This window comes from Atractosteus spatula, chromosome 13 (genome assembly GCF_055471065.1).
Source record: "Atractosteus spatula isolate fAtrSpa1 chromosome 13, fAtrSpa1.hap1, whole genome shotgun sequence".
Lineage (NCBI taxonomy): Eukaryota > Metazoa > Chordata > Actinopteri > Semionotiformes > Lepisosteidae > Atractosteus > Atractosteus spatula.
This window is the reverse complement of record NC_142718.1, coordinates 24,554,757-24,572,021: the sequence shown is the minus strand read 5'-3', so window position 1 is coordinate 24,572,021 and position 17,265 is coordinate 24,554,757. Positions and strand designations below refer to the sequence as shown.

Here is a 17,265-nt window from a genome sequence, read left to right as displayed (position 1 = left end):
TAAATGAATTTCCTACACTGATAGACTTAACCTTAGATTTAGCCTTATTAGTCTTGTACGGAGAAGACTACAAGGGGACCTCATTCAAATATTCAAAATCCACAAAATCTTTTGAGAAAGTCAATCCTATTGACTTCTTCAGACTCCACAGAGAAATACGAAGACACACATGTGAACTATATGCATTTAATACCTAGAACTGTCTGTTTTGTTTTAAAAAATGACTGGATGTGATCCTTCGATCAATTAACTACTAAATACCTAATGGGCTAGATGGGCAGAATGGTCTATTCTTATTTGTAACCTTTCTTATCAGCAACTGGTGTTTTATGGGCTATTTTTTCTTTTCTTGACGAATGCCAAACAAACATGGATTTCTACTTTTTGGTACAAAGCTGCTGATGATCACCGTACTCAGATCCAAGATCATGACAACTGCAATCCCAGCGGAATGAACGTGACAGTAATATACCCTACACTCTGAGGAAAGCTGGATTGTTTTTCCCTTCAAAATATCCTTTAATGATTATAAAAGTACCACCTTACTTACAGTATATGGATGTGTGATGTGGCTGACAAAGAGATGAAAATCTGCTTGTAGAGACAAAATTATTCAAAATTTTAACATTTTACTGAAAAGAAGGGTTTATATGTTAAGGACTGTTATACACCTTTTTCACATGTTCATTCTGCTTTGCACTACAGCCTATACATGTGATGTGGGCTTACGCCTTTACTTAATGCATGGAAAACTGTAAAAAAAAAAACTGATCAAAAACTTGTTTAACTCACACTGATTCCGATTTTTGTTTTGAGCATTAATTGCATTTTTTATTTTTAATATATTTGATGTATTTTTTAAAATTATTATTGCATTGCTGTTCCTTGTAGTGTTACAGCTACTCATACGGTCCCTGTACTGTATTTTAGATGAGTACTGCAGTATTATTGCATTGAAATCTATAGTATTTCATGCATGTAAACATGTTATTTTATTATTGCATTTACTTGGGTTGTAGTTTTTCAGCCTTTGTAATTCTCCCTGGCATGAAAATCAATTACAGGTTGATGTTATAAGGCCTCATTTTTAAAATGGACTATGATCTTGAGAATCTTCTATGGAACAGAAATTCGTGTGTTTGACATTGCTATAGAAAAGGCTCAGATGTCACAGTTGTCCTTCTTCTAAGTATAGTACAATGCTTGCATTCAATCTACTAGTATTTGCACTTGGCTATATGGAACCTGATGTTGTATTTTTGAACATCCTCTTTTGTGAACATGTTATACTTACGACCTCTTCCAGATGCAACAACATTTAATAACTTTCTTAAAATGTGGTTCCAGCTATTTAAGTTCTTAATTAAGAAAGAAAAAGGAAGGCAGTTTCTAAGCAATTTTCTTAACTCCCTATCTTAAGAAATGTCTACTAGAGCAAATTAATTCATTGCACTATACTGATCATGCAAAAATAAAACCCAGCATTTTCCAGGGAATGGTAATCTTAGGAAGTAGCTATTTTTCTCATAATTAGACTAGCAGAGACATGTAAAATATTTAATAGTGTTGTTGATGTAAAAACTGCAATCACTGGCTGTTCAGATTGATGGATTGCATTGAAAGTGATTATATAATCATTTCAGCAAACAGATTAGTCTGTAACACAATGTTATTAATAAAAGCTTAGTATAATGTATGTATATGATGGTATCATTATGACTTGTATAAGCAGCATGACCTTTCTAAAGCTATCTTGCTTGAAGCTATGCAATTCATGGCCCTCCTATGGTCTTGACCTGATCAGCAACTGCTAAAGAGCCCTATTTTGCATATGTGTGACCAGTCCTTGACCGATTTCTGTGAAAGTCAACTGTCCGAGATACTGTCATACTGGTTTTGTGCTATGTATAGGCTGCTGTCCTACAGATTTGGGATTTTTTTTCACAATACACAGAGCATTGCCACCTTGCATTACCCAAAGGCTAACACAATAAATTATTAACACCACTCATAGCTTCAGTTCTATGGATATTACTGACTTTATGGTTGTAAAAAAAAATATTTCTCAAATAAACTGTGAAAAAAGAATGTCTCTGTTAAAAAATGCTATTCTTTTGAAAATCAGGAATATTTTGGTCCTTTCCACACCATTTACTCCACCAAAGTAGCTTCACTGGCAGCATCGTAAAGCATAAAGTGTCTCCTTAGGGAACACACTGCCATAAAAGTGGATGCGAGATTCATCATTAATGCCACCTCTGCCCCATGATGTAAAGCCTGCTCTAGTTTTTCTTGTCAATAAAAAATGTGTTTTCATGTAAACCACGAAAACAAGGCCAATGCCCCAGGGTAAGCAAATGCTTAACCATTACATCTTAGCTTTTATTCCAAAGACTCCTGTGGTTTTCTTTCTTTTTGTTCAATAAAGCTTAAAAAAGTAGAAAGGACAGTATTCCAGCCTTAAATGTGAACGTCTTCTTCTCATGAACAGACACTGAAAAAATATTCTGTTCTTGTGGAGTATTTTGTTGAGAATTCCTATACAAATAGAGTATGAATTTATTCCTCTCATTGACTCATTTTCTATGTTTTGTTCTTACTGTATTTTTTCTGTGATGGCAAATCCTGTACTTAAAGGAGAATCTTTTTTAGTTTCAATAGCATTATACCATCATTTAAGATTGTACGAAAACTGGCAAAATGGAGGAGGAAACATGCACACACATGAATGGAAACCTAACTTGTGTTTATTTAGGGTAAGGAGAAATAAACTGTGCTTGTTAAGAATATTTCTTATTTACACATAATGTACATTGCTAATTAGCTCAAAATTTTATATGTTCACAGCTCAGCAGGTTTCCCAAAGCAACACAAAATCTCTCTCAGCATTCATACGTAAAGCTAAAAATGATAAAAGAATGGAGGTATTTAAGTTAAGATTTAAAGTACAATATACTATGGATATTTTGTAATATGTACAGTATACAATCTCTCCGTATGCAGTAATCACATGCAGTAATCACATGCCTTATCCATATATCTATAATAGGAAAATCATAATTCGTTGCATTTTTGTGCCACTTTGCACCCCAAAGAACTTTACATATTTAAAGGGACCCACATTATCCACCAATGGAAAACTGCATTCAACTGGGTAATGTGTGGCAGCCATTTTGCACCACTAGCCCCATAAACAACAGATCAGGGGGGACAGTGAGAAAATGCTTCACCAATTAAATTTAAAAATATAGGTTGTACAAATTGTACAGACATAAAATGGAACTTATCTAGTGAAACAGAGTTCATCCCCGTAGTCTCACAAACAGTGTCCAGGGACTTTAACAACCAAACTGCCAAGACAGAAAAGCAGTTCCTACTGCAATACTTATTCCTTATTGCCATACTGGGATATAGTTTTAGAAATCATGCTTCAAAGTAAATAGTGGCACCTACTGGTCTACTTAAAAAACATACAGCAGAAACCTTGGTATCTTTAGTATCTTTATCCCAAAAATGACCAGACTTCTGAGATCTGAGATCAGATCAAGTCAGGATCTAAGATGTTAATGCTGCTGTGAAGCATTCAGCCCAAAATATTACTCTGTAATGTTAGAAGTCATAAAACTGCTACTTACAGCAGTCTTTTTGTTGTTCTTTTGTATGTTGCAGCTTTCCAGTTGTGCTGTGTTCATAGACTACACTGAAATCTTCTTTAAAAATGATCTACAAATTGCTGATGAAAACAATAATTAACGATCTTTAAAATCACTAGACACGTTATTTAAATCTTGTCTAGAACACAAATACCTCTATCTTTTTATCACTCCCTATAGTGCTGGTAAAGTAAGGGTCTTTATTTTACATTTCGATACACCGTACTGTGATTTCGAATTTTGCGTTCTTTTGCTGATGTAGCAGGTAGCGTGAGGTTCAACAATTCGTGTCGTTTGACCACTACAAGGATCCGTAGGTGATCTTCACTTGAGGAAAGATGGCCGCGGAATCGAATGAAGTTGAAATTGAAACAGGACGCGACTTGACTTCAACAGAGGAGGTAAAAAGAAAGTATTTTCATGTTCTGTAAGCGATATTGTTGTCATAGTTTCATAGTTACATAGTTTATATAATATCACTTCAATGTTTAGGCGTTCTGGTTGTCGTAGTAAGGTTAAGCATTGACGAAACGTGTACAGGCCTTCCCTGTACTATAAAGAACTCCGGTCTGTCACACATGGCGCAATGCAAGTAAACATTTCTTCCCTTGGGTATAAAAACTATTTTAAATATTTCTGCATTATGATTTTAATACATTTCCTAGCTTAAAAAAGTTTTTTTTTCAGTTACTAATATGACCCAGATTTAATTAGTCGTAAAAATAAACTATTACTAGTTACGCATCTTTGGTTAGTTTATAACAAAAACAGCGTTGAAATAAAACGCGTTTGTCTACATCATCTAAAGTAAATCCGGAGTTATAGAGACGATAGCTTAGTTATCAACAATATTAGAAAAGTGTACGTAAGCTTCTCGCATTTTGTTATTGTTAGGCCGAATTTTATAGGAACAGGTGTTGGTATATTTCCTCCATTTTTCCCTCGGATACTAGATCCGTAAGTACACAAATTACGGCGACGAAGTTTTTATAGATAGTTCTAGTGCAGGTTTAGATTCGGTGAAAATGGTCTAAAATGTTTTGGAAAACAATAAAGAGTTTTTATTTCGTTCTGACTGAGATGCGTTACTGGTTCCAGGAAGATTGTAGATGTTGATGCTTTTCCTTCCGTTAATGTACACTTGTGGCACTGCTTCACTCTTAACGGATTTTCTCAAGATTAACTGAAATGTAGGCCTACATGCTGTGCATATTGGAAGCAGCAGCATACCCCATTTGTTGAAGAGAACTTCATTTACCTCAATGAATTGTGAGGATGTCAGTTACCCATTTTCTAAACGATAACTGTTTATCGTTTAGTAAAGGCCATAGGGTTCATTTATGGTGAATTTATGTCGTTTATATATTTTGTTTTATTGATTATATGTAAAACACCCTTTCATTTGCTTTGTGGTGGAGGAAAACAATTTAAAGCCTAATGGACTGGTGTTGAAAATTCAAGTATTTATCCATCTATCCATATTTTTTCTGATAAAAAAAATATAAAATAGTCAAAGATAGCAGCACTAATGAACATTGAACCTTGCCAGCTGTTGCTTAGCACTGCTTTTACTTGTGACTAGTGTAATATGTAAACAGTACAAGTTGTTTGAATTTTCTCCCCAATACCTGTGGTTTTTTGAACCAAAACCAGAAGTGAACCATGAGATCTTCAAACATTTTGTTGTCAAGATCAATTTGATTGCATTATACATATCATTTATGTAGCATCTCTGATGGGATTCTAGTTCCATCTCATACCTGCAGATTCTGAACTGATTTTTGAACTGAGGTAAATTGAGTGGGGAAAAATAGAATTTTATGTGTCACAGCACAGTGAAATCACTGAGTCTAATAGTGCCAAAAAGTCAAGGGCGTGTTTTAGTTTTGTCGGAATGTTATCTTTTTATTTGTTATCTTAGGGTAGAATTAAATTCTGAATGTTTTCAAATGGTTTTGCATTCTTATTATTTAGAAAATGTTTTGAAAGGAATAAGCAGTCTGTCTATCAAGTGCAAATCTCATGAGTGTCCATGAGTGGTACTGAAAAGCAGGTGTGACTTTTAGATATGTATGCAAAATCTATCCTCTTCTGTAGCAGCAATGAAGTCTAAGACTGACATAACATTATTGAAGCTGAATATGCTGACTTATTTTTTAACAAAATTGTGAGACATTTACTTTGAGTTAATAATTCATAATTCCTCACACTTATACAGGACTTTTCCTGACACTCAATTCAAAGGGCTTTACAGGGAATGGGGACTCCTCTCCACCACCACCAATGTGCAGCATCCACGTGGATGATGCAACGGCGCCAGTACACTCACCACACACTAGCTGTCAGTAGGGAGGGAACAGTGATGAAGCCAATTTGTAAATGGGCTTATTAGGAGGCCATGATTGGTAAAGGCCAATGGGAAATTTGGCCGGGACACTGGGGTAACACCTCTACTCTTTTTGAGAAATGTCCTGGTATTTTTAATTACAACAAGAAGTCAGGACCTCGGTTTTACATCTCATCTGAAGGACAGTGCCTTTTTTACAGTATAGCATCCCCGTTACTGTACTGGGTATTAGGACCCACAAAATAGACTGCAGGATCAGCGCCCCTTACTGTCCCCTTTAATACTTTTTCCAGCAGCAACCTTAGTTTTTCCCAGGAGTCTCCCGTTCAGGTGCTGACCAGGCTCACACCTGCTTAACTTCAGTGAGTTGTCAGTTGTAAGTTGCAGAGTGATATGACTGCAAAGTTAACATTTTGCTAAGCAGTGTTCTGGATTTTGTGTTCTTATTCAGGTTTATATTCACCATAGTGTTTTGTTTGCTATATGTTTTAGTTGACCTTTGACGCAGACAGAAGTGTGTGGACAGGTTGAGGAGATAGCGTTCTCATGCGGTGCCTCTGTTATTTTCTTGTTTTTCTTAATTTATTTCAATAGAATTTGATAACCAGCCAGTGAAAGTTGTCTTTTCCTTTATACAAATGCCTGCAACCTTAAACAAATCCCAGGATTTCACAAAATATTTGAAGTAATGCTTTGGCAGCAATGTTCAGATATTTAATAGTAGCTATTTTCATCTTTAAATGGACAAAGTGCCATGTACTTGGGATGTATGAATCATATATCTTCCAGTTTTAATGTCATCCCACGCTTTTTGTATATATGTTGTGCAATCGCTGGATTAGTGTTTTACTTTTAAGGTTACTCTTATTTGATACATTCCGAATCTACTTGATAAGTGTGAATATATGCAAAACAGCATTCAGCTATCTATTTTCTATGTAAATTGAAATTAACCGTATGTTGTTATGTGGCTTTTTAATAATGAAAGCTGTAGTGATTGCAATAATTAAGCTTCTGAGTAGTGAAAGCCAAGGTTCTGTCCTGGACAGTGCTGGGGCAGGAGACCTCTAAGGAAAACCAGCCTGCTGCTGTAAGTGGTGTTGGTCGAGTAAATGGTCCTCTTACCTCTGGGCCATAATTTCAACACCTGTGGCCTGGTATTGTGACAGGGTGGCATTGTGCTGTAGGAGGTACTATCCTTCAGCTGACGTGTTAAGCCAAGATTGTGATTAAAGATTCCATGACACTGTTCGTAGAGTGATGCAATTAAATCCAGTAGCTTGACTAAATTTCACCCTTAGGGCTATGGGAGTACTGTGTATAAAAAGGACTGTGATTCTTATATGGTTCACCCAATACAGACATAAATACCCTCAAATTAAAGCTGACATTCTGCACTTTAACTTCATAGTCATTGTTAAATTTCAAATCCAATGTGCTGGAGTACAGAGCCAAAACAATAAAAATTGTGTCACTGTCCAAATACATACAGACTGCACTGTAGCTGCTGTAAGTAAGGGAATGCAACTCAACATGGAATTGTTTGCATTTTGAGGGAAACTACCAGATGGCATCCCTAGTGCTGTTAATCAAGACATCTTAAGAATTATAGTGTTCTAAAAGTTGAAAAATATTGTTGTCAGGATATTGTATTGTTGACATGTACAATGAGCTGGAGATTGAGGTTGTTGTCATGTAACGTAGTCAGACAGATATTTCTTTTTATGAATGTCGTGAATATGCAATTTGTGTCTGTGAGCTCTAATATTTTTTTGTCATTGTAAAGCACCATTGGTAATGGCAATTAGGGTTTGTGATTGAGTGCAGTAATAAATACTTAGATTTCATATACCAATAAGCATTCAGCTGCCCTTTTCCTATTGAAAACACAATTTTGGTCTCTTGAGGAAATTTTCATTGTTAATAACGCATGCAGTGACATCTGTTCAATAAATGACATGACATCTACTTCAAAAGATGCATTTTGCAGAATTGACATTTTCTTTCCCTGTGGGATAAATAAAGTGGATACAAGATGTTATGAGTATGTTGGACACAAGTAGAATGCATTACTCATCAGAGCTTTCTGGAAAAAATTCTATTCACTCACTATGAGCTAGTTCAACTAGCAGATACAATTTTAAGATGCATCTTTGTTTTACTTCAAGTGAAAGTATTGTCATGGCTACAGCCTAGTATTTTTTCAGATTTGGAAAAGGATAGTAGGAACACAGGTGAAATGATAAACTAACGAGAAAAAGGACAAGAAAGAGAATGTCATCTTATGTAGGCAACTGGCACGCCACAGAGGGATCATTACTTAAGGTTCTTTAACCCCCACAAGCCTGGCATCAGGATGGTATGTATGAACAACTGTTTGTGGATTTCTGGTCACAGATGGCTAATATGTTAATTCTGGACTATCTTGCCCTCTGCAATGAGGCCGTTACTGCTTCATCCAGTCAGCTGCCTTGGAATTTTACCATAAACAGCATTTTTAACATGCATTTCAGTAAGAAATATATTTTGCTGTCAGTCTTAGCCTGAAGAATTGTCCTGTAATCAAGAATAATGCTATGAACGGGGAGCACAAATAGTTTCAATCTGAAATCATCTAAATTATTAAAAAGTGATCCAACAGTTTTCATACTCCACAGAAATTTTTCAGTCTTTAAATTCCATATTGGCTTGTGGGTATTCAAAATTCAGCTAGACGTGAATTTTTGTCAAGTGGTTCAGAGAGATTTAAAATAAATATGGTTTGGTGACTTAACTGTGTGCAAGATGGGGCTGTAATAAGCTTCCTGGTATCTATAGGCGATGAGCACTTGAGGTTTGAACAGTTCCTTTGGGGTTATAGGCAGAAGTGACTAGAAACCTGTATGGTAACAGAGCAACTGGTAACCTTAAGATTAGTTTAGGGAAAACAAGTGCAGGGAACTAATTGCCTTAGCTTTGAATATTCCATATTACTAACAGGTCCATACAGTTTGGTGATGTTGATTTGGAAGTGCAGTAGGCGATGAAACAGCACAGCTATTAAAATATATAATTCTAATTTATGTAGGGTATTATGGTTTAATATTACATTTAAAACCCTTATATAAAATGTATATATTGAGACTTATGAATAATGAAAGCTGAATTAGTGAATGGTAGTCATTAGCATCTCTACAGCTTTTTACCATGGATTACATCAAATTTATATCCACTTACAGGCCTGATAGACATGTTATCCTTTAAACAGATTTTGCATCAGTAGTTGATGCACATGGCTTTTTTTTTGCAAACAAATAGCGCTTATATAAATATGATAACTTAAAGCCACTCCTTCAGTTTCAGAGTGGAATTGAAGTATCATGCATTTGTGAAAACTCTTGCTGCTATAAATTTGACATTCTTTGTAGGATGTTTGTCCTACTGGGCGTAAAAAACACTCAGCAGCTGTATTGCATTGCAAATGTGTCCCGAAACGTTGCAATGTGTGTAACCTGTAACAGCACAGCTGACAAAGTAGGTATTGTGACAAAAAAATAAACTTCTTTTAAAGTTGTTTATATTGAAGTTGAAAGAGGAGGTTAAAACATCTTTTGCAATCAGAAAACATTTCACACCATCAGTAAAGATTGAAGAGTGTATAAGTATAAGTTGTAGTTTTAAACCTGAAGTTGTTTGAATTATTGTGCCTAACATTTTAATGAGCTGAGCTCCCTGAATTCTTCTTATGAGTGTGTTATTCACTTAAGGCGATGTATCTGTGAATGTTGTATTCATTGGAAAGAAGGAAGTATATCCTAAGCTTTGGAAATATACACATATATTCACATTCACAAAAACATTTTGCAAAAATGTTTCAGGTATTTCCACAGGAAGAAATTATGGGTGATTAAAAAGTCATGTCATGAAACTTGTTTGAAAGAACTCCAGAGTTGTGTTTTCTTTTATAGAAATTTGTTAGGACATCCTGGACTTCAAACTATCAAATGCAAAAGTCACAAATGCACACTCACAACACATCTCAGTTAAATGTTTGTGGTCTTTAATAAGAGTTGTTTGCGTTGGATTCCGTAATCTGTTCTGAGGATATTTAAGATCTATGAAGAATCAATACCAATGATAATTGGAATATTTAGCATACAGAAATATGAAAGCATCTCCCTTTCCTAGACTCTCTCTCTTATCTACCGCTAGAGGCCGCCACTGCTTTTACCAGGCATTATCTTTGGTCAGATGAATCAGAAATCCTATGTAAAATTGATGTGTAATATATTGTGCATAGCCTGAGTGTCAATATGTTCTTTTAACTTAATATGTAAGACAAGTTTGAATGCTTGAAATCATTAGAAATTACCTTATGTCTCTACATTTTCGTTTTTGTTAATTCAGTGTATTTTGAACTGGTCTGCAGTTGTTGCACAAATGTGTAGCGTAATGCCTGAATTTAGCAAAGGTGTTGTCTAGGAGCTTTGAGCTTTGATTTGTTCTCAGACACCTTTTATTTGTGCAGAGGACAGTACACCTCAAGCTGTTTTTGAGGTGTGAGGCATCCTTTATATTTCACAGTGCTATATCAGTACGACTTCAACTAGTCAGATTTGCATCGTATTTTCCTGAAATTTGTCCTTGATTACGATATGTTTTCAATCACATTTTTACAGTGAAATGCATTATAAATTAGATTTTGCTAAATACATCCTCTCTGAAATGGTCTCTGTTGAGAATCGTGTGCTACATCGCATAAAGGGCTCTGAAAGTTTATTCTTTCTTTTATGTAATTTCTGAATTTTTGAATGATTTATGGTTTAACATGATTATGTAATGGGTTTTTTTTGCGCTTCTGTTCCCTTTTGACCATAGGATTTCTGCATCACTTGATTCTTTTTTGGCTTGTATATACATTTAAGAGTTGCAGTTTTCAGTTTTTGTTGCTGTTAGATTGTTTTAGCCTTTTTGTTAAATGTGTATGCAGTGTTACTTTGGTGTAATTTATGCAGTGCTGGCATTATTATACATAGTTATGGTTTCTGTGGTAGCTCTTATAGTAGATACATGGGGTTGACAACAAACCTGTGCTCCAGTTTCAGCATATCTTCATTATTTCTCTTGTCTCTTGTGCACAGGCTTCCAATTCTCTTACCATGGATCGGTCTCCAAGAAGCCGGAGCTCCTCTGAGGAAAAAGAAGAGAGCACAATCAAAGGAAGAAAGAGTGGTAAGTTATGAATTTGTTCATGAAGAGCACCTTTCCTCAATGAATGTTTCTTTTGTTCATTTGTTTTCTACAGTTATTATTTTAGGAATGCCAGAGATGGATTTATTACTTTTCTGATTCCTGGCTTTTGGATGGTCTGAGTTGGCTTGTGTGTTTTAAGTTGCTCTTGAACGTGACCACCTGGCTCTCTGAAGACCATCTAGTGATTAATATGGCTGGATGAAAACTGTCTAGAGATTTTACTGTGCTACTTATTCATAAAAGGAAATAGGTAAGGTTACAATTACTACAGTACGTTTTGAACAGAATCCCATTAGAATTTAGGTAATTTAAGTGACTTGTGCCACCTTTTGTGCAAAGAGTGTGTGGATCCTTCAAGGATTAATTACATAAGAGGGGGATTTTACCAAAAAAAGTATGCTGTAATTTATTCTGCTAAATGGATTCTTCTTTCTGTTGTATCAAAGTATTTTGTTTAGTAACTCGTCTATACAAAAGTCAGCAGCACTCTCCTTATCATCATTGGAGTTGCTTTTACGGTGTTGATCCGTTAGTTTCCAGATAATGTTTATAACCTTTTTTTCTGCTGAGATATTGCGTCTGCCTCACTGCTGGGACTTAGAGCTGAATATAGTATAACCTCATGCTTCTTGACAGTTCCTGCTCAAGGGCATTTTAAATGCGCTAGAATGCATTGCTGGTGATATTCGGTGCCTTTTTTAATTCAGTTGCATCCTATAAAAGGATGGCCATCTCGGTCTTCATTCACAAAGTCAGATAACAGAACAGATTGTTGTCCTCTACAATATAAAAAGTTATTTAGAGGATTATTAGTGTTTAACATGCTGCCCTTTAAAACTCCTTAAAATGTACTGCTGTAAATTAAATCCAATTTGCATATATATACTATGTAAAATGAAAAAATTGTATTTGACAGATCAGTCTTTTTAAAACATCTGTATGTCCATCTGTATTGGCAGTCAGTTTGTTAGTGTCTTGTTTCACTTTGGCTTTTAACCAAATTCCATACCCATGAAACCTCTAGGGCAAAACAGTTGTGTTTTTAGAAAATGTTTGTTACTTTTAAAGGTATGGATTGTACAATAATGAATCTCAGTACATATAGTACCTATATGTTTCATATCCATATTCATATACAAAGTAATGTTTTACCAACGTTTTGCATTTTTCTCTTCAGTCTGTTCTCTATGTCACAATGTGCGGAACTAGTGCTCAGTGTAAACCAATCCAGCATAACTTGTAAACTTCTCAAGGTATGGTCATAAAAATGATTGATACCTTAAGGTAAATTATTTTTAAAATGCAGTACAAAATGTTTCTGTATAGCAAAAATGGGTTGCTGTTGAAAATGATAAATGTGATAGGATAGCAGTTTTAAAAAATGTCATTTTATTTCAGGTTTTCTATTAGCATTCTCAAATAGTTTTTATTATGCCTATACATGTTAAGAAAAATATCAATTCAGTGTTTTAGAGATAGTTAAGTTGAAAGGTCCTTGAACTCAAAAATAGTTTTAAATATGTGTACAGTACAATATGTGTTGTACAGTACTTGTATTTTGTTTCCTACACATGAAAGTTACCATCTTCCAGTCCTTATATCATATTCCATTGTTTCTTATGAGAGAAAATTCCCTGCATTGAGTTGCAGTCTGAGTGGATGTTCTTTTGGTCCCTGTCCCTCCCTTTTACAGTATGCTTATGGGGAAAAGATGCTCCATAAAAGCTGTTTCTCTATAAATAACCTTTTTGTATCGTATATCGAGACATAACAAAATTTTATTTAAAGTAAAAAACCTAGAAGTAAGCAAGCAAAGAACAATTAAAATAGTAAAATATGAGCAAAGTGATAGTTATTTAATTTGGTCATTCTTAATGTGCCAAATGTATATACATTTGTATTTCTTGTTTTGACTGTGTGTGGTGTTTTACATGTTATGTTGTTGTCCTCTGTTTTGAGTACTTTTCTACTACAAATGAAATTGGCTTTCAACTGAAACTGGAGTTGGTCTGTCAGTTTTCCTTCCCCCCCTTCCCTTCTCCCTTAATTTAATTGGTGAGATGTCTCCCTTCCCTACCTGATCTGCTGTGTGTTTTTGGGATTCTTTGTGATTAATTTTCCCTACTTAGATAATTCAGTTAAATTCATACATCTTTTAAAATATCACATTTCTCCAGATATTTTTTAACAGCTGGCATTAGAATTTACACATACAGCAGTGTCAGCACAGAACAATTCATCACTCAGCACATTTCAAAGCTCCACTCTAGAGGAATACAACAGTAGGTGGAGGAGTGGGATTCATGTTATCAGACTATTACTATGGTTTCATAATTGAAAATAGCATTGAGGGTTTGTTCATTGCAAACAAAATTTAATAATTATGAATTTTAAGCTAAACATATTTTGCTTCACTGGTGGAGAAGAGTACTTTTGGTTTTGTTTTTTCATAAATTCTATCATTCCCAAAAATCACTCAAAATTGAAATAATAGCCATGAGGTTTCATCAGATCTCCTGCTATTGCTTAAGTGGTGGTAATATCTGAGATTGAATTCCTCTTACTTGAATTTGTGTTGTAAATTTGTGATTTGAAACAATTGAATAAAGTGGTTCACTAAAGGTAAGTACAGTCAAACAATAGAGTTTTGGTCTTTTTTTTTGCTCATTTGAAAATTTTCATTCCATTTTGGTCAGCCATGCATGGGAAAGTGGCCTTGAAGTAGGCTTACATAATATTCAGATATATCATGAATCACAACCTGATGTGACAAGTGAGTTGTATAGTAGCTGGTTGTCTGCATGAAGAGGTGCTGCTTTTAATACATAAAATGTTTTGGTTCACATTGCATATCTTGCAAGAAAAATGCATTTTTGAAATACGGCGGATATGTTTACTAAACCATTTCTAATACTTTTTGGATTTGATTAAATTAGATATGTGCATTAATTTTTCACTTCTTTAATTTCCTGCTTAAAATGTAGCTCTCTTAATTTGATTTTTCAGCAGTTTACATCAGTGTCTTTTGGTTTGTCAGAATGTGGCCCATGTAATGCACAAATAAGTATACGACAGAAGAGAACAATACGGTGGAGTTTTAAAAATAAACTTGTTTGTCAAAATATCTGGTTTGTATACGTAACTGAGTGGCGTGGCATAAGTCATATACATGTTGTATAATTCCATATTTTCTAATAAATCATTTGTTTTTTTGTATTTAGGAAAATCAGAATATCTAAAGGTGAATACGTAAAATATTCCATCAAATAATGAAAGGGTGCTTCCTTATTGTTGTCTTGCAGAGGATATGGAGGGAGAGAGAAGCTCAGCGGGTGTCAGAAAGAGAAGTCCTGATGCTGGAGGTGGGAGGGGATCCTCTGCAGACAGTGACGATGACAGTGAAAGTGGCAGCTCGAGTGGCTCAGACAGCGACAGCAGTAAAGACAGCAGGAGTCGCTCAAGTGGAGCACCCAATAAAATGAGAAGTAGAGTGGCACAAATCAAAGTAAGGCTCCCAGTCATCTTTTTGGTCTGTGAAGCACAGAAATAAGAGATAAGATCATTTTATTGACCGTATACAATTTCTTGCATTAGGAATTTGTCTTTTCACACACCCCAGCTTCACTCTCCATGAGACACACAGACAGAGAAAGAAGCTTGGGGTCAGAGCGCAGGGTCAGCCATTGTACAGCGCCCCTGGAGCAGTTGGGGTTAAGGGCCTTTGCTCAGGGGCCCAACGGAGTAGGATTCCTCTGCCGGCAACCAGCATCCTTCTGGCCACAGGCACAGATCCTTAGCCACAGTGGCACTGCTCCGACCCTATTATTATTCCAATTTTAACTTTAATAAAATCAGGTTAAGGGGCAGTAAACTTGCATTAGAACCATGAGGCATTCAAACAAAGTGGTAGCCACAGCCTTTTTTGTGCTTTAAACTATTTTGAGCTTGGACATTTCATCAGTAAAACATTTATATTCTATCTTATATCCCTTCTGTTCTGTGAATTTCACAGGTGATCCGCAAAACTCTGTATCAGCTTTATGATCGGCTGATGCAGATTTTGCATCATTTTTATGGAAGCTAAAATGCTTTTTCATATTGTTGAACCAGACTCTGCTGGATCCAAAATAAACTTTGTCCACACAGCCAAGTTGTCAAAAAAGCTGTGGTTTTTGTCTGAGAATGGTAAAACAAGTCTCAAAATGTTGACTGCACATAAGATGATCAGCAAACCACAACATTCTGCTGTACTTTAGTAATAGCCGTTTTGTGAGTAGGCCTGTTTCGTGTCCTTCGAGAATTTCAGTAGTAAAAATATCTATACTTTCAACCAGTCAGTGATAAAATGCCTCAGCAGCCTTAGAGGTTCATTTAGCCATTTTGGGGTTTGTGAACTCATCTAAGCTAAGACTTTAAAAACAGTGAAATAGTTGTGTTATAATTGTTTGTTTAGTTCTTACAGTACAGTGCAAGAGATGTTCATAATATCATACTGTGATATATATCCCTATAATGCCTTCAGTATTTTCATTTCAGTTTCATTTCTGATATGCTGTGTGCATTCATATTCTAAGCTTTTTTAATTAGCTATTGGAGTAGATTTTCTACATATTTTTAAATTAAGAATTAATATCTGAAAAATTCAAATGATTTAATCTGGGTAAATTTGAAAAAAAAGGAAAGCTGCAAGATGGGGGCAACTGTTAGGCCAAATGTAAATTCTGCTTCATGTAATAGGTGTTTCAAGCTAATGAATTCAGAGGAGAAAAACAATGACCATGTGCAGTATGAATATTAAGTTATATAATTTAATGTATACATTAAAAATAATCCAGAAACCATTTTATAAATGTTGCAATTCTCAACATTTGAGATTAATGGTACACTAAGAATAGATTTACTTTATATACAGGTAATTTTTCTAGGGCTATTTATAGAGCTGTGGTGTTAATTGGGTATAGAATCTTTTGGGAATAGAAATAGAGTATGTATCTGAATTTTGTTGCTCTGTCCTCTTTTACAACAGCAATAGCTGTTCTTCAGCTTTAAAATGTGAGTGGTAATCTAAAATGTATCTAGAAATACAATAAATATATAATAATTATCCATACACATCGTAAGATAATATAATATTATTATCTATACATATCTAAAATATACCTTTGTTTGTGAATATAAAGTTAAGCATTGAAATTTATTTTCCTTTTATTTCAGCATCACTCAAATGAGGAAGGAAAAGACCGACACAGCAGTCCTTCTCCAAGTTACAGGTATAATGTGGCAGCTAAGATTTTTTTAATTGTACTCTGAGTATCTTGTTTTTAATGTCAGTCATTGTCAGCAAGGATTTGCTTTGTGCATATGACAGGATTTTAGTGATTTATATGTACAGAACATTAAACAAATTTTTTTTACCTTCCTGCTTGGGTCTTAAGAAAAACAAAGTATATAGCTTTTGGCTATGATTGACTGTTTTTGGTGTTCTTTGAATCACGACTGATCATGATACACCCGAGTGCTTTGATCAGTGGTACTTTGAGGGACCTCCAAGTCTGATGGTTTTCATTCTAACTGAACTCTAAATATCAAGTGCTAATTGATGCCTTTAATTGTTCATATTCCGTGTTTTTACTTTCGATTTCCTTTTTTTTCTGCACTTAGTCCTGGGTTTCAAAAATGCAGCACTTCAAAGGTAATGTGTTAACAGCTTCAGCATAGAGAACATAAAGCAGTCTTTTCACAACTTGCTTACTCTTATTTTTGTCTAAGCAGGTCTTAATACAGTTAATATTTCTGATGAACAGACTCGACTAATAAAGATAATGTATCAGACATACAGTGAGTTTTTCACCCTCTTCAGAAGTGAACTTTGTTTTCATACAGCACACCTTAGTTAGGACAGCTCTAAAACTCAGGATTTGTTACAGGGCTGATACCAATTACAAATGCCAATCAGCTTTTTAAAAGCTGATAGGAAAAACATAAGAAATTAGTTTATGATTAAAGGCTTGGTTGGAGCAAAAGCCAGAAGAT

General features: G+C 35.0%; 1 protein-coding gene across 2 annotated transcripts in view; it reads left to right on the top strand.

Annotated features, from left to right (window-relative positions):
• The first annotated feature begins 3,956 nt into the window (after nt 1–3,956).
• The window catches only part of cwc22 (CWC22 spliceosome associated protein), a 48,189-nt gene continuing 34,880 nt past the window's right edge, over nt 3,957–17,265 (top strand). For both annotated transcript variants that reach the window (XM_088930420.1, XM_088930421.1), the window contains exons 1-4: nt 3,957–4,054; nt 11,121–11,211; nt 14,535–14,737; nt 16,447–16,502. In XM_088930420.1, the coding sequence (XP_088786546.1) occupies nt 3,992–4,054; nt 11,121–11,211; nt 14,535–14,737; nt 16,447–16,502 (413 nt within the window). In that variant the 5' untranslated portion in view covers nt 3,957–3,991. The remainder of the gene's footprint in view (nt 4,055–11,120; nt 11,212–14,534; nt 14,738–16,446; nt 16,503–17,265) is intronic.